Genomic DNA, 18,730 nt, shown 5'->3' on the forward strand with positions numbered 1-18,730 from the left:
ACCGAAGCAGAGACAGACGTAGAGGCCCAAACAGCCGATTTGTGTACTTGCGCGTACCCGAGAGTTTACCCGGGTGACTCGCAATCGGGTTCTGTATGCCATGGACCGGGTTTAAGTGGTTTAATTGGAGCGTTAATGCCCATTGTACCCTCATCGGTCCAGCTAAAACCCGGTTTGGGTGCATTAGCGATCTTTCTTTTCCCTACTCTTCTTCCCTTCCTGAGGCTTCGTAACTACAAACCCTCTCTCCCTCCTTCCCTCTCTATCTCCATTCGATTTGATTCGAAGAAAGGAAAAAAAAAAGCGACATGAGCAGCATCGGCACGGGTTACGATCTCTCAGTGACCACTTTCTCCCCCGACGGAAGAGTCTTCCAGATCGAGTACGCCGCCAAAGCCGTCGACAACAGCGGGTTCGATCCCTTTCTATCTTCTAATTTCTTTGAAAGTATTCGCTGTTTTTTTTTTTTTGATGGATACTCTTGATTCTACCTGCATTTTTTATTTTTGTGGATTGTTTTGGTCGTTTCTGACGCTCAAGTTGGTCGTTTTATGGGTCTGCTAGGACTGTAATTGGGATCAAATGTAAGGATGGGATTGTTATGGTATGATTCCATGGACTTGATTTTTTTTTTTTCTCTGTGATCTAGTAACTTCTGAGTGCAAGATCTTTAGGGTTTTTGTTGTGTTAGTTAAGGATTTTGATTTGGGTGGGTGTTAGGGCGTGGAGAAGCTGATTTCGTCGAAGATGATGTTAGCGGGGTCGAATCGGAGGATCCACTCCGTTCATCGGCATTCCGGCATGGTAACTTCTAATGAATCTTAAACGTTCTTTTTATTTTGATTTGGAATTTGCTTCTCGATTTCTTGCTGCTCTTTAGATTGATATTCTCCCTTTCAATCGGTGATTTATTCTTGTAAATTTAAATCTGTTGTGGCTTCTATGATCAATGGACTTACCTGTTTACTTGATAACGAGCAACTGTGTTAAACTGGCGATAAGTTTGCTCAGCAGGACTGGAAGGGTTCTGGTGTTTATAGACCATAGGGCTTGTAAAAGTAAAGATATGTTTTGTGTTACTAAATGAATTGGGTAGGTGCGAGGATCTTACTAACTGTATGATACAAACGAAGCCAAGCATTTCCATGTTGCAGGAAAATATACATGGATACGTAGCCATCCCATGACAATCCAAAATTCTGAATTACCTGAATTAGCACCCATTCTCAGGGTTGAACTAAGAATTTGCCCCCCCTATGGGGAAATACATAGTTGCTATCCCATAACAACCCAAAACTGTGATTTGAAATGCACTCATAGCCTTCTAAAGTCTCATGGATTTTTTTTTAATCTCCTAGGAAACTTATTAATAGAACAATGGCAATATGAGGCAAGAGGATATATTAGGTTGTCTTGATGTGGAATGACATGCAATTGCCTCTGTACTTATACATGCGATTTTAGCCATGAAGCATTGCAGCTGTGGCTACTCAAAGACCATGCTGCACCATGTGTGATCCATTCAGCTTGAGATGTGTTTGATACAGAGGCAACAGTTTGTTGTCCTATAACAAGGTGAGCTGATCTGTGCCTTGGCATACTACCTTGCAAAATGTAGACCATAAATAGTTATAGCCTGACTTGTAGTTTTCTCAAATGCTGATCTTACTGTCATGCATTCCATGTAGATGTCCAGTTTTTCCTCATTCACGTAGTCTGCTGACTCTTCCCTTTACGACATAATACTAAGTATAATTGCAGATTGGGGTGATTCTTAGATGGACCAGAATCCCATGCTTGATTTTTTTACGAGTAATGCATTCCCCTATTCAATTCAATTGTTGGGACAAGGCTTTATGGTTATGATTATGAAATCCACATACTCAATTCTGAACTCAGTTTATAATCAGATGTTTCAGATGGTCTAAGAACTCTATTATCTGTCAATTGATCCTTATCAACGTGTTTTCATCTGACCATCTAATTGTTTTATTAGCAATTTCATTAATAAAACATCATTATGTGACTTAATCGAACTTGTGAAGTTCATTTTAGCTACCAAACCCATTTCTCCTCTCTATGCTTTGCTATTTTTGTCCTACAATGGAATGTTTGGATCTGCAGTGAATTATGCACTACATACATCAGCTACTTATTTTTTAATTCTTTCAATTGGAAACAAGTGAAAACATCTGCTAATGAAAACATGCAGCGCTGTTAAATCTCATTAGTGAAGCTCCAAAACTAATGACACGGGGAAGGGACTCAGTCTTTGGTGGCAAATTCTCTCAGCATTAGAACAAGAATAAAAACTCACAACCAGCAAAGGGTATAGAATTTATGGTTGGGTTCAAGTCAGTTCTACTTTGGATTGGACAAAAAACCTTCAGCCCATACTCAAGCCATTTATAATTGTGTGAAAAAATGATAGTTAGCTTCAGTTCAATTTCCATCTTGTCTGCAACAAATTCATATTAAAGAAAGAGGCAACTAATTCATCTTGAAGAAATAAAACTTTGTGCAAGCTTTCATTACTGGAAACTTACGAGTTATGAGTCTCTCAAAAACATTGAATAACTCTTCCATATGGAGCCTTCTCACACGTTTCATGTCACTTTGTTCTGAATCTGTGCTAGACATACCCCTTGAAATCCTAATCATCTATAATCTCATCATGTGAATTGGTAGGCTCCTTTTGTTAGTGGAGAATTTTATATCTCATTGTTGCCGATGACTATTTATCTTTTTTTTTTAAAAAAAAATTCTAGGGGAAATGCCTTTATCTTTCTCATTCGCATCTTCTTAGTATGAAACTAGTTTGCATGTATTGGTTAAGTTATACAATCAACTACGATTGGAGCCAGGTTTTCAAGATGTTTTCTACTACAATCATGACATACTCTATTACAGTTTATTGAAAATTAAATTCATAGATTTTCTTTTTTCTTATGGTTGAGGTTACTCAATTTTTCAAATTTATCAATCCATCAAAAGTGACCTGCTAATATCTGCTGATATGTTAAAATGTCTCTTTGTGCAGAAAATCCTTGTAACAATATGCTGTGCATGCGAATAATATTAGAAATATTCAGAGATTTGATGAAGTAACTCATGCCCTTTACAAACAGTAGAAATTAATGCTTTATGAATACAATAAGATCATAAATGATAATTAGTGTAATGATGCCTGAATCTTCTTCCACGACAGAATATGATTCCAATTTTCTTGTGCATGCAATCACATATTCATAAATTATACTTGTTTTAGTGCTATCAATATTGCAAGCACGTTTTATAAATCTTGTGAAAAGAGCTCTTGAAGGGTTTGCTAAGAGAGCAGGCCTAATACCTACTCTTTCTGCGAATTATTATGATTAAGATGCTTGATATTGTCCTGTAGCTATGAGCATCTACACATTTCTATGGATGCTTGAACTGGGAGACAAGATTCCTAGCATAGTTAAGGTGTTGATTCTTTTTGCTAGTCTGCATATGTGGTTCCCATCTTAAGGTTATTTTTGAAAAATATGACCATAACCTGCAATCCTTGCCCCATGCTTTTTAGATAGCATTCTGCCAAAGAAAGAACATACATTTTCTCTAAAGGGTGAAAGATATGTTGATAATGCTATCCCTTACTGCATTTAAAGCCTCCTTTGTTGTACTAATTAAAAATCTATTGTCAAAAGTGCTGTGGATGTCTTTTATTTACTGTTCCCATCCTGCTACCCATAATTAATTTTATTTTTGACTTTCTCCATTGCTAATTGCAGGCTGTGGCAGGCTTGGCAGCAGATGGTAGGCAAATCGTTACACGAGCTAAGTCTGAAGCAACCAGTTATGAAAGGTTTACAATTTAAACACCATGTAACCCTGTGCCATGAAGAGTTTCTTTAGGAAAAATAAAATAATAATTAAAAAAATGCAAAGGATGGTTACCTGAAGCAAATGGTTTTGGTTTTCATTGTTTGAATTGGAAAATTAACATAATATTCTAATGGTGATATTGTGTAGAGTCTATGGCGAGCCCATACCTGTGAAAGAACTTGCAGAACGTGTTGCTGGTTATGTTCATCTTTGCACACTTTATTGGTGGCTGAGGTTGGACATTTGACTTGTGTTTTCACTTGTAACCTTGTTCGGTGGATATAAGTTATAAGATGGATGCGCACATTTCCTTCTATTTGTCCAAAGTCCAAACCTTAAATTGCAGGCCTTTTGGCTGTGGAGTTCTTCTTGGAGGTTATGACAGAGATGGACCGCAGCTGTACATGATTGAACCCTCAGGAGTCTCATATGTAAGTGCTCATTGTGGTGTATGAAAAAAATATGCAAGAAAATTGGTGCCACTTCTATATTTCTTTTGTAAGTCATAACTACATGTAATTTGTCCTTGGTCATTAATAATAGTGATAATCTAGAAGTGCATATGCCTATGGAAGTCCATAAGTGAGGATAGGGTGGTTGTGCACATGTATGTGCGCACATGCCTGCGAATGTGCAAATCTGTGAAAGCAGTAGATCTAGCTTTGTTTAAGTTTCACTTTAGAGTTTGAGTTATTTGCAATTTATAATCCTTGATAAGTAAAATTTGTGCAGAGGTACTTTGGTGCTGCAATCGGAAAGGGAAGACAGGCTGCCAAAACGTGAGTTAATGCTCACCTATTTATAAGCTTCTTTATTGCAACTATTTTACAAAGGTGCAAATTTTTTCATTCCTCGATCAACTTTGAAGGAAAGTAAAATGCAGACTCATCCTACAATTGCACACACCACTTGTGTGCATGTTTTGTATTTATCATTTCAGTATTCAGATTTTAAGCCCATGATGTTGCATGTTTACCATCTTGTTTTCATTTTACCCTCACGTGAATGCATGTTGACTATTCATATTTGTTTGATGCTCATGCTCAATATCTTAAGTATGTAGGTCATGCAAATTCTATTGTGTGGCTCAAAATAACTCTGTTTTTATTCTTCTGTTAAATCTATATGATGACATGGACATATTGATTTTATATCCGTTATTGACATAGTTAATTGATGGTGTTACACAGAGACATAGAGAAGTTGAAGTTGTCTGAGTTAACTTGCAGGGAAGGGGTTATCGAAGTTGCCAAGATGTAAGTTCTTCTACAATTATTCCATTGTCTTGTTCTGACAGTATATTACCCCATAATATTGTGTTCTCTTGCTGTGTTACTGTGAGGTGCTTGTTCTCGTCTAGGCCCTGTTTGGATGCTTGACCCTCCTAGCTGCATGATAGTCCCCATATTTGTGGGACTTTCCAAATAACAAGGCCAAAAAAAGAAGTGAGAAGAGAGAAGCTGGAGGAATTGGGGAAACCACCAAGTCTACCACTAAATATTCTTTTTGGATATGACTCCATCTGCAAAATGATTTTTAATAGCCTGGAATGTCAGTGTTTTGGGATCGTCACTTTCATTGGCCTTTTCCCGCCTCTTGTCTCCCTTTTCTTTCTTCATTCCTTGACACCCATTCTGAGATGACGGACAAATAGCCTGCTCAGTCATCTGAACAGGCCATTAGTGTATTCACGTAGTTATACCTGCTGTAGCAGGGGCAGCAGCGAATGGTGTTGGAGGTGTGTGGCAGCAATCATGGTGATGTTGGTTGCAGTATCAGCAAGAATGGGTCGGTCGTGGTGGTGTCAGTAGATGCAATGACAGCAATGAGTCGTCTGAAAAGTTTAGTTAATTCTAGTGAAGTTGGGAAGTCAGAGCCCAATCATCTGTTCCATTAGTTTTAAGTCTTTCAAAGATCCCAAAGTGCTGTGCTTTTCTCAGAGAATGTGGCATGTGGAAGAAAAGAAAACATTAGCTAATATTTTCCTATTGTTTTTACCTTTCTATTTTCTCTTCACAGCCAAATGGCGGAACATAGTTTCTCCTGTGTATTCTTTTCTTGTGCAGTTTCTTGACAGCTGAGCACTCTTCTAATGTTTCATGGTGTTATATGGAAGGTAAAGCAGAGGGTTTATTGGGGAAATAGGTTTTGTTGAGTATGGTTGCTATAATAATAGGAATCTTATGGAAAAATCTACTGAGGGAATTTCGAAATTGGGAGCTTGGATTCAAAATATTCAGCAGGGATCAAACAACATAGAAGACTTATTAACAGGCATTAAGAGATATGACTATGGGATCCAAAGAACTTGGCTTTTTAAAATTGCATACCTTGTGTGTGGGAATTGATCTTTGTGATCCATATTTATTTGTGAGAGACAATTGTTGTTTCTTTTGGAACCATTGGGAGATGAAAAATTCAAACTATAGGTTACAGGGAAATAATATGCTACCCTGCCTAATATATTGTAAACTTAATAATTTTGCATGGCTCACTAAAACAATGCTCCATTAAAGATATAGCTGGTTTATTTGCAAGTGTGGTTCATGTTGTTGCAGGTAGTTTCAGTTTAGGCTGAATTCATCTCTTCCTGCAAATTAGAAAATGTCATCATTGGTTATTAAATATATCTGATCTATCCAATGATGATACCTGGTATGAGTATAAGGGTCCGCAAAGTCTGGAAATATTATGCTGATTAGCTTCCGAGTGTTCATAGTTTCAGACTCTTCCAATCTGATGGATAATATTTCTCACAATCTTTAAAATTAACACCCCCCCCCCCCCCCCCAACACACACACACACACACAAAAAAAAAAAAGAAAAAAGAAAATCCTACTGATTTCTGGGGTTCAAGCAACAAGAAACTTATTCTTTTAAATTTTATGGTTTATTGATGTAATAAGGATGGCAGATTGGAGGTTTGAGTTGGAAACAGTATGTTGTCATCACCTGATCAAGAGAAATTAACCAAAGATTGCAAATATAGGATGTAGAAATACATGATACCCCAGAAGATAGCCGATCTATTATGCTAAGGGATAAAATGAGTTACTCCATTACAAATAATTCATTCCTTAGTTTTACATCTTTGTTTACTTTGGATTCAGTCCTTGTTTGTTGTCCTAGCCTAATCATCAGTTACCTTTCATCTCTCTGCTACATGTTTTGTTGTGTCTGGTCCTATGGTACTGAGATTTAAATGTGATGTTGTAAGGTGATGTTTCAATGCCACATTTGAAAAAGATGAATGCTTCTGAAGATTTAGACTAATCTCGACCTTTTAACTATATATTAAATTCAGTTACTTAAAACGAGAAAATGATATTCCTATTCCTTTACTTTGGAATAAGTAAAAAATTGGCAGGGAGAATATATAAACAGCTGTTTCCACCTGATTCTTCAGAAAAGAAGGCTTAGTCTTTTTCTACATATGGTCATCAACTTCTGCAACTTTGATTTGCACTCTTTCACCGTATGGTTTACATTTCTTTGTTGATATGCAGAATATATGCAGTACATGACGAGGCAAAAGACAAAGCCTTTGAGTTGGAAATGAGCTGGGTCTGTTATGAGTCTAATCGCCAACACCAGAAGGTAACTATAACAATGTTGACCATTGAATGGATCAGATGCATGAGCAATGTTTTAATAAAAAAAGATAAACTTTTTGATGAAATTCGGTTTACTTACAGGTTGCAATGCCCATATTCTACATTATCATTGGTTTTAATATGATTTAGATAGAAGTTGTCTTACCCCCAAACGTTGAGGTCCATAATTGATAGTGCAATGATTTCATCATTCACCACAAAAAATGCTCATTTTAGTGATTGCCACTTCTTTCTTTCTTTTTCTGATAATATGCTTCATAAGAATGCAATAGGTACCTTTCTGGTGCTGGTGGCTGGATTGCCTTATCCATCACCAGCAAAACATGCCTAAAAAGGTTTGTTTTACAGATTTTTTCTTGAAATTAATTCCTACCAACAGTGAGCCCTCTTCCAATGCTAACCAGGTCTAATCCTTCTCATGACTCAGAATTGGCTTTTTGTTGTTCTTACTCTCCACTTTTCCAGCTCTTCGCAAATCTAAACCCTAAAGGTCCTTGTGCAGTATGCATTGCAGAAAATCAAACGATTTTATTCAATTCTCTTTATTGTCATATATTTGTATATTTCTAAGTGTTTGTTCCTAGGTTACCATTAGACTCAGCATTATCCTAAAAAAAATTCTGAAATATGCTCCTCAGAAGGAAGTGCTCTGGAATTGATTATGTTGTTTGTCAAATTATATTTTCTATTTTACAGCCAGGTGATATTAAGAAGAATATCATTTTTTTTTGTCGATACCTGTTTTGAAATATGAAGAAACATTTCTCCTTGTTAGTTATTAATAACAAATTTTTTCCCTAGTACCCCATCACTTATTTCCAAGCATTCTCCAAAATAAATGATACAACTGAAGACTCACATCTTTACTATTGTGCATGCTGATTTGTTACCTTGATCTTTATTATTCTTTTCTATCTAGTTTAGTCCCTCAATTCTCTTCTTGTACTTATCACCAACCTGATTTACGTAGCCAGCTTGAACTCAAACTTTTAAAAGTCATATTGTTTTCATAAGCGCATGTTCATTTTGACGTATGTATGCTTGCGTTGATGTGCATACCTGCTCATGGTCTGAGGGGTGCAATCCAGTTTAAGTTCCAATATTTTCCTGATGTCATCATTGTTTGGCACTTCTATCATATGTTGCTGTTACACAAAATTGTTGCCTGTGATCTCTAAGGTTTACCATGCCTACATACAAAATTTTATATGTTTTGAATCTTTCTTACATATGCGCCAAATCATCCCAAATAAATAATTTTGATGGCAAAACATACCATCTTGATTTTTAGATGACTTGATGCATATGGAAGAAGTAACCAAAACGTATAATTTTTGGTTATAGACATTTTAGCTTGTGGATCACATCTAGGAACACAGATTTTCATATTGCAACTCCTGTTAGATTTATCTTTTACTTCCTGTGTATTATAATTGCACCCACATCGGAGGCACGATGGTATTTAGAGTTTGCTTGATTATTGAGAAAATAAGAGAGGAAATTTTGTTAGAGAGGATTTTTTTTCCCTGCTGTCTGGTAATAAATTGAGAATATGAGAGGAAATCAGGGGCTAATGTTTTCTGAATGAGGCCTTAATTTTTTTCTTGTTTAATTAGTGAATTTGAGAGAAAATAACCAAAGGCTATTGCTGCAAGATTACCAAACCGTTTCCCATCAACTTTCTGTACAAGTTCCCTTGCAATATTCTCAATTTCAGCAAACAAGAGAAAATTCTGTTTTCCTCTTTTTCCTTTTTGTTTTTTTTTATTTGTTGATTTGCTTTTCTTATTTCATCTCCTTAGCATCCAAACAGAGCCTTACCGTCCAGTGGCTCTGGTCTTTGATTTAACTGATTATAAAATGCTTGGCGTCCAATGTGTATGGGACTTCACACCTTTTCAATGTGTTGCTTTTTAAGAGCCTGGTTGTACGACCTAGATGAGTAGGGTTGTGTCAGGCTCTATTACTGTAGAACATTATCATGTCACGGTGGTCATACGTGGAATCACATTTCGGAGTCTAGCTATCATTGCTTATAGCTGATAGGTTTTCCAAAAAATTTATGCGTGTCTTGGTGGGTCTAGAAATAAACAAGGATTGTGGGTGTTTGTGATTTTTGAAGCTACCTAAAATGATTTCTTTAATTATAACAGGTTCCAGATGATCTCCTGGAGGAAGCCAAGGCTGCTGCAAAAGCTGCATTAGAGGAAATGGATGCAGATTAAGTGCGCTTGCCGGATGCTTCATGTTATATTCGTTTTCTATTTCCTACACCCCATCAGTGGATTCAATTTTCAGGTTTTATCTGTTGTCAATGAAACTCGCCCTCCGCATGGGGAATTGCCCAGGAAAATCAGGTTGCGTGTAATCTTCTTTATATGTTGCCATGAGCATTATTTTGTGGTGACAGAAGGTTATAAACTTAAATGACCTTTTCATAGGTTGCTTTCTGCATCAAACTGTTGGGTCCTAGCACAAATGCAAACGAAATCTTTACGTATTTTAGTTGCTTGGACGTTGGTATGTCCAAGGCTTCACTATTTTAATTATTCTAAAGAATTCTGGTGGGGTCGCCATGCATTTTGAAGCGTTTTGGGCCATCTAGCAGTATAGCTCTTTGCTTATAATCTGCCCTCAGCTGCCTTCCGCTTTTTTCTGAAGATAAGGCTCATTTGAAATGTCCTATGGATATAAAAGTTTTAGCTCCAGACAATGCCAAAGAACATTGGGTGAAGGTTTTTGCACTCAAGAAGATGTTAATATGATACATGGTCCCTTTCATCTTACATCAGTCCGGCTGTGGATCTGTAGCATCCAGAGATCAAACAAGATGCTGAACGAAATTTCAGGAATCTCCCTCTATTAGAGGTTAAACATTTTGATAGGGATACCCTGGTAGAGTAGGCCTGTCAAATGTTGATCATTTGCCTTAAATTTTAATCACAGATCTTTACAATTTAAACACTGATCTTTACTTGCATTTCCATCGAGTGAAGTTCATAGTTTTCATGCATAAAACTAAGCCTACTTAAGAGATATAGATAGCATAATGCTCTAGACAAAGCACTTTTCTGTTGTCTATTGTTGTACTTCAAGGAAAGCAGGTGTAACTACTGGGGCTATAAAGTGGCCGTCTAAAGCCACAACTAAAGTATTTTATTCATCCAACAGCATGAAATACTGCATTTAGCAAACAGCAGTGGCATGTGAAAACAAAGATTGGGTACATCAGTTCAGGAATCCAGATTTGAATCAGCATTAGGATGACTTCAAATGAAAAGAACACCTAAATCTATCACTAAAAATGTTCTACTTGTCATTTACAGTTGCACCAAAGGGCATGTATATGTAACAATAAAGTGAAAATATATAATGAAAAATGATGCATCTAACACATCCTACTCACTCTGATTTAGTTCTGGTTTCTTTCCGACAACGCCTCCTGTGCTTCTGGGGCCGATCAAACAAATTGCATGTCCATACCCCCAATAGAGTTCCCTCCATGGGTGCAAGCCAATACACACACACATGCTCGTGTGTCCGATGCTTTCCTCGAGCATATGCCCAAGCAAAGGCCTGTAGAACAGTGAATCTCTTAGAACATCCCCCCAAAATATAAGAATACTTAACTGCAGATCTGTTCAAAATGCAGGCCTCACTTGATTTTGCACTGCAATTAAAGCATTGATTTTATCTCCATCTTATCAGACAATAAAATTTCAAAAAGATAAGTGCAGATTTGATCAGAAATTGCTTTTATTTGATGGATTTTTAAAGCATCCAGATCCATCTAGCATGCATATCCTGAAGCTTTTGTTACCATAGCGGAAGTGGCATCAAGTGCCACCAAATGTTTCATCAGCAGAAATTCTCTACTGTATGCTGGAACAAATTGCATATTAAAGTAAATCACAAGTTATAGGCATACTGGGAGAAAAGCTAAAAAAAAGTAGCATATTAAAGTTTCTCAATCATACAAAATAAAGTCTAACCAAATTTTTTGGCTTTGAAATCGGCACATTATAATATAGTGGAGTTCGACATGCCTAAATGACTAAACAGAAAATTTTATAAAATGGTAATAAAGCTAAAGGCAATGATCTTGTACCGTTTAGAATATCATTTAGAGAACAAAGAGAGCCCAAGCAAACGAGTAAAAATTGTTGTATGGTAAGATTAGAAAAGATAGGAAGGGCACACACAACGAAGATTTGTGTAGAAGAGTCAAGAAAAGGAAGGGAAAGACCTAAGCTAACAAAGCTGGAAAACATGAAAGAGGATTTGGAAAATCTTGCAATAAACTAGAGATGGCCATCTAAATTGGCAAGCAAGGACTTATGAAGCAGCCCAAAATTGTTAAAACAGGACTTGATTTGATTATGGTTATACAAACTTCAACATGAAAACCAAAAATAATTGATATATTTGCGACTGTCTACAATTCATTTTATGATATCTTCATACAAACGATCAGATTTAAAATACAGCTCTACCTTCTTCTGCCATGGGTTATATTCAAGTCTTATAGATTTTTTCAATGTTGTCCTTCAGCAACACTAGTCTGCACCAACAATTTCACCTATCGACCACTCAAAAGAAATACAGAAACATCATGATTTTCTATATGTTGGTACTTTTCACCTAATGACAGCCCAAAAGATTATTATAGATTTCTTCATCTTTGTTTCCTTCCAAGCTTCACATGTACTTGTAAGGAACAAGCAGAATAAAGCCGAATGATATACCAAAAAAAGGCTGCATTTTGAAGAAATATTAAGCACTTACAGTGGCAGGGTTCATGATTCCACCAGTTATATCAGAAGCCAGGATATGAAATATCACTTTGAAAATGCTTGATATCCATCTTTTCATAGAAGAACTTTTAGGAACTTTCTTCAGGCCTAGTGAAACTATCACAATGAAGAATGTAAGCAGTCCTTCTATTAATGCTCCACGATGAACATCAACATTCAAATGAGGTCCATGAGCTGCTGCAGCAGAGGTTGTATTGATTAACCAAACCCCAATAATTGATCCGATCACCTGAACATGTTGAGTTTAGGTTCAGAATGAACTTGTCAAGAAAGAAAAGGTCAAGAGTTCTAACAATGTTGGATCAGAAAACTGGGATATCGCAGTTGCCACAATGGGTCTTGTTAGTGGCAAAGAATCAAAGAATAATATGTAACACCAAAAGCACCAAAAGTTTGAGATATCTTTGTAATATATTGCTTCATGTATGCATTTTCATTTACATGTGTAGAATTCATGCACTGCTAGTTAAAAAGAACACATCCAATTCATCTATACATATACAACAAGCCATTAGCAGATTCTGCAACAAATTATCTGAAGGTTTCCATGGCCTTGGAGCTTCAATTTTACTTCACCTGCCCCAGGCATATTGCTAGAACTTGGAGATGAGACATTGTAACAATAGCTAGCCAACTCATGTCTATCACTGCACATGAGAGTGTACCTTTGTACAAGTAGTAGTACCTGCAACATCAAATGCTAGACTATCACCCAAAGCAGCTGCCTGGCCACCAGTAATGGCCAAATCATTAGTTAGACCTGGTTTTCTTAAAAAGAATTTTGTTTGCCTTCTTTTGAAGATCATAGCTCTCCTTCCACAGCGGGTCACTGCCAGAAATTTGGATGCAGAAAGCCCTCTTGTTTTACTTGTGAATGGTTTGAAACAGCATTATTCTCGTATATTCTTCATTTTCTGGTGAGAATGAGACTAGACTGGCCTTCAAAACATTCTACCACCCTTCTACATTTGTCTTATCACAACCCTTTCTTATTGGTGAGTAGAACCACCTAAATGGCGCTTACCTACCCAAACCTCCTCCTCTCTCCCCAACTTTTTTTTTCAAAAAAAGGAAAAAAGAAAAGAAACTCAATAATAATAGTTTTGTCATTTATTAGCAATTCATTTGAATCGCTACCAGTTTTTTGGTTTCGGAGTTACAACTCTAGATGGTCAGCATTGCAGTTCTTAAATGCTCATTACTTTGTTCCCTCACCCACTCTGACCTGTCGATTCATTTTTGTTCTCTTGGCCATTATTTGAACCCACTGGGTTATTGCCACTATTTTGCTCGACTTCTACACAACTAGGGATCAGGATTATCCTCCTAGATCAATATCATTACCAACTTTGGGATCATGGTTGTCACCCTGGTTATCTTATCGAGCTGTTTGGACCTCAAAGCCTCAAATCTTCCTTCAATATTTCTGTTCCCATGCTTCACTCATGGCTTTCCACTGTAGTGATACCATTTGTGAGGCCTCATAGCTTCCCATATCTCTAGAACAAACAACTGATGGTTCAATTAGTTGCCATTTGAGAGCAAGTCACCTGGCATGGTGTGTGAAGCCACCCTGATGAGTCAGATCCAAATGTTGATACGCCAGTGGCATCTCCTCTTATGATCACAGTCGCATATAAGTGGCCAGTGGGTCTATGTTATAAGATGATTTGGTGGAACATTCTAAAATCCTTGGGAGAGTTTTATAGACATATATCCAACTCTTAGTTACAATCAATCAGTGCCTATCGACTAATGCAAGACATCAAATCTGCTCAAAGAGAAAGCAATCAGTGGAAGGGTTCTAATCTGATATTGTCATTATCACAAGGTTGTTTATATGCTTCTTAGTTTCTATTATAAAATTTATAACACGTATCTTACAATTCTTGATTTCATCATTTCATTCCTTTTAATCTTTTAGTTGAGTCTAAGTTTGGTCAAAGGCTGGGAGGTCATACATTTAGGTGACTTTACAGTAAATTTTTTTTTATTTTACTTTTGGCTTCTTCCTTCACTCTTAAATTTTTGGTGCAACTGACATAGTTTTGTGGCAGCAAATGCAAGGTAATTTTTCTAGATTTGTCCTCTTAAGTGTTGTGATTGATCCTTATCTAATTTGTTAGAAATACTAGTAACGATCAGCTAAAACCACATAGCCTGCCTTTTTCATCTAGTAAAACATGTGTTGGCCCCTTTGACCTGGTTCACTTTAATATCTGAGCGCATAGTTCATTACCTTGAATAAGTAGTTATTTATGATTTCTTGTGCTTTACTTGGGCCTGTTTGTGCATCATCCATTCAAATGTTGGCACAGCAATGAGATACTGATGGTTCAAACCAACGATTAAGTAATACATGTCATAACTGTGTTGGTCCCAAGCTGGCAATATGTGTTGAGCCAAGCCATGCCTTGCTGAGCCATGATGGACACATGCCCAGGCTACCAGTAAACAAAATGAGCATGTGCTGACCCGTATTGATCTATGTAAGTGTGTTTTGGATCAATGGAAACCTATAAGGCCAATGGGGAGCAGCACACAAGATACATGGGCCCCTCCTCTTTTATTCCACGCATACCTTTCTAGAACTTTACATACCACAATCCATGGTTCAAACCTGGATTGGCAACCAATTCTGATAGGTCAAGTGAGTAGCTTTTGTTTTCTATTCATGACACATCTTCTGATTGCACTATTCCCTATCAAGCATCTTGTTTCACCATCTTCTCAGACTATAATGTGCCTTCTGAATATGAGAATCTTCCATATTCTTCTTTCCTAATGTTTTCCTAAAATATCTCAATTTTTTTATACTATGGACAATTTTTGCCATTGCTATTCTTCCATTAATGCCCTCATTATTGCATTAACCCAGTCACCTTTGAAGATGGTCTGACCATACAACTAGACTATCATCCAAAGTGCATGAGAAAATGCCTTCCCAATTGTTATAGTTGGCTTCTAACTAAAATCGACTCTTCCCAATTATGGTCATTTCTTACAAAAAACCCATAATTCATTATGCCTAAGTCATGAAGCAAGATTGGAAGGCTATCATAGCTTGGAAGCTTTAGGCTTTTTAAAAACCAAACACGTGAATCTTGTTTCCTTTCCTAAATTCAAGGTTCATATTGGTTGCAAATGGGCCTAGAATATTAAGAGCAAGAGGACTTCACCTAGTTTTATTGTGATTAAGCTTAGGTTGCAGATTTTTTACTTTGTCTTGATCATATGATTATTTTTGATGATGACACTTCCTTTTGTTCTAGCATAAGTTTGAGATGAACCTTGGTGTTCATTCCCAATGTTGGATCTCTCTATGTTGCCTTTTCTCTCCCAGGCTGCTTGTTATAGAAGCATAACTGCACCTCTAATAAAAGTAACTCTGCTTACTAGCCAATACTTGCACCACTAAAATACTCATGTTGAACTGCATTTGGATACCAACTGGTATTGCTAACTCAAAGTTGGTCTTACTATTAAAAATCTCTTCATGGCTTTGTCTAACTAGTAGGGTTTCTCAGTTTGCAACCATCTTGCTCATTCTTCCATGATAACTCCAATATGGGGATCTAATAAGGGGAACTAATGTCAGATTTCTTGGATAATATTGGCTTGTCATTCACATACATATGATCAGATAGATCTTAAACAAGAAATTCATAGAAAAAAGGATCAGACTTTAGGAGCTTTTTAGATTTGAAGGGATTGTGGATATTAGATCCAATAAAAGCAAGGGTTTGCCGGGTGCTAATTTTGATTCACGTTGATTCTAAGGATGGTCATCAAACCAAAAACAAAATTAAGATATTTAACTAGGTGAAAATTTAAAACAAATCCAAGGTCAAATAGAGCACTGCAGTGCTAAAATTCTGGGTAGTGCTTGGATGGTTCTAGATTTAATAGAGAAGGGTCCTAAGGGCTATAACATTGGCCGTAAAAACAAAGTTCTTGTTCATGGAGTGATTAAATCAAGTAAATCTGAAATGAGTTCCCTAAAGGTTAACACAAAAATGAAATTTCTGTTTGATGTGTCCGAGCCTTATGTCCTCATCTAACTTTGGTCATAGAATCAAACGAAGCCTTAACAAATAACTGACTTTCTTTAGTAGTCATCCTTAACCCTCCCCAATCAATTAATAATCAAATAGATTGTTCAGACATATAAGATATAATTCCAATCACTTTTGCTACTATGACCTGCCAAGCCATCTGTTTACTCCTTCCAAAATTCTTCTAGATTTTTTTTAGTAACAATAACAAATGGAAAAAAGTGCACTCCCTTGTTTCTACAGTGATTTCTCAGAAAACAAGGTCATCTTTATATGATGATCTAATGTAATTTTGATTTTAAAGTGCATCTGTTTTCAATACGCATTGGAATATGGATGTGGCTATTCTCGAGTAGTTGTTCAACCTATGCATCACACACTACCTAATGCAAAATTAGTTCAAGTCCATAGGAGAGTATATCTAACAAATCAAAATCAAAGAACACCTGGTCGAATATCAATCAGAAGAATCAAGCTAATTCATATATTAAGGTGCAGTCGCTAAATCCAGCTCAATCTAAAACATACAGGAAAACTATGGAGCAGTAAGAATAATATACAACCAAAAAATATCAATATTACTAAAAAAAGACAAACTTTCCACATCAATACAAAAGCGAAAAACAAAATTCGGATTAAAAAAGCAAATGAGCCAGATTCCCACATCATCGAGCAACAAAATCGAAACCTAACACTCATTTCTAACCATAAACACAACAATTTTAGGGATAAAGAAAGCTCACCTGGGCAGGGATCCTCCCACAGACTGTGAAAAGAAACCCTGAAAAATTCCCAGAAATGCCATAACAGAGCACAATCAGAGGGTTATACGACCCGCCTCTGGTCGCCTTCCCGAGCCACGAGAAGCAGTAGACATAGACCACCGCAAAGGACCCCTTGATCATAAGAGCAATGGGGTGCATTCCCAACCCTAGAATCCCACACGCCAGGTACCTCAGAACAGATCCCGACCAAACCCATAGAAAAGAGACCAAGAAATCCGAGACAACGAGCCTAAACCGAGCCATTACTCTATCGAGCTCCACCTCTTCATCCGTTCCCTCTTTTCTTCCTTTCCGAGGCCTCGTTAAGGTTGGAGAGAGAGGGGTTTGGGGGGAGGGAGTCGAGCATTTCCTCGTGGTGTTAGAGGAGGAAAGACGGGGTCCTCTTAGCGGTACAAATCGGCGATTGAGCTCATCGAGCTCGAAGCTTTGGAATGGGAGCTGGGGAGAGCATTCCTTGCGTTGAGCAGAGAACTCCAGGACTTCGGAGACGAGAGAGACCAGAATAAGAAGCTTGGAGAGCCCACCTTTGAAAGCATAGAAGGAGGAGGGCAGGAGAAGAACGCTTGCCGGTCGCCGCGGCCCAGTCCGCCGCCCTTAGAGGCTGCCCGAACGCCGGAAGTCGCGGCGGCGAAACGGTGGCGACGGCGGGTAGAGGATGGGAGGAGGGAAACGAGAGAGAGAGAAGTCGCCATTTTTGGAAGTTCCTTGGGGTAATTATTTTAAAGCATTGTGAATTAAAGATTATTATTGTTTTAACTTCGGAAACTAATAATAGATAAGCTGTTATCTCCACTACGGCTGCAGGAAGGCGGGTAGGAGTGCCGTCTGTGTACAAATAAAAAAATAAAAAATAAAAAAATAAAAAAATCGAAAAAATGTCCTTGACTTGACCATAATTGAGTACGGGCTGAGTCAGGTACTTGTGCTCGGTGCTCTACGTCGCCATTTTTCATGCGCTCGGATCTCAATTTTGTAGCAATTTTAAATAACACATTTATAGATTTATAGCCGTTACAACAGCTATCGTAACAATTTTGGCTAACCCCATATGCACCTTTTTCTGGATAAAGTATTACACGGATTGAAAGTATAATATTTTTTATTCAACGAAAACCGGGGGAAAGGAAAGCATCTTTGCCTCTTTTACTGTGAATTATTTTTTTGTTATAATCTTAATATAATAACTGCTATGGTAGTTGATTGGTCTCCATCGAACTCCCTATGAAGCCTTTAATTAATCAACCAAAATCTACCGTATGGTCGACCCCAGAAATGGGTTTCAATCTCTTCTCCCAATTGGTGACAGTTCCATCATGATTATAAACGATTTTTATTACTGCATGATGAACGAGCGAGATGCATGAGCGTAACGCTTGCACATGATCTTTGAGGCACACTATTGATTATCAAAGGCGGTTGATTCGCATTCTTGATTTCCTTAGCAACAGGTTCCGACCATTGCTTATATAAACAACTTTTGAGTGACCTTCTAGGTAAGTGCTCTTGAGCTTTTTTATTTCCTCACACTACCACTCTGCTGCTCTCACAACACTTCAATTGTTCCTTGAGAGTTTGTTTGTCTTAGGTATCAGAA

The 18,730-nt window shown here is 37.4% G+C and overlaps 2 protein-coding genes across 2 annotated transcripts; one reads left to right on the forward strand and one right to left on the reverse strand.

The window, feature by feature from the left end:
* Positions 1-192: 192 nt before the first annotated feature.
* LOC103705011 (proteasome subunit alpha type-3-like) lies at positions 193-9,941 on the forward strand. Its single transcript, XM_008788575.6, has 10 exons — positions 193-412; positions 565-604; positions 721-804; positions 3,774-3,847; positions 4,015-4,101; positions 4,214-4,298; positions 4,600-4,646; positions 5,058-5,123; positions 7,375-7,465; positions 9,636-9,941. The coding sequence occupies exons 1-10, from the start codon at positions 309-311 to the stop codon at positions 9,705-9,707; spliced, it is 750 nt and encodes a 249-aa protein (XP_008786797.4). The 5' UTR covers positions 193-308; the 3' UTR covers positions 9,708-9,941.
* Positions 9,234-17,826, reverse strand: LOC103705010 (putative aquaporin SIP2-1). Its single transcript, XM_008788574.5, has 3 exons — positions 17,095-17,826; positions 12,268-12,525; positions 9,234-11,058 (listed from the first exon to the last, which is right to left on the reverse strand). Exons 1-3 carry the CDS (start codon positions 17,377-17,379, stop codon positions 10,885-10,887), a joined length of 717 nt encoding a protein of 238 aa, XP_008786796.4. The 5' UTR covers positions 17,380-17,826; the 3' UTR covers positions 9,234-10,884.
* Positions 17,827-18,730: the final 904 nt, after the last annotated feature.

The sequence above is a fragment of the Phoenix dactylifera genome, chromosome 14, assembly GCF_051530095.1.
Source record: "Phoenix dactylifera cultivar Ajwa chromosome 14, Ajwa_hap1_PhDact_Kaust_v1.1, whole genome shotgun sequence".
In the NCBI taxonomy this organism is placed as follows: Eukaryota; Viridiplantae; Streptophyta; class Magnoliopsida; order Arecales; family Arecaceae; genus Phoenix; species Phoenix dactylifera.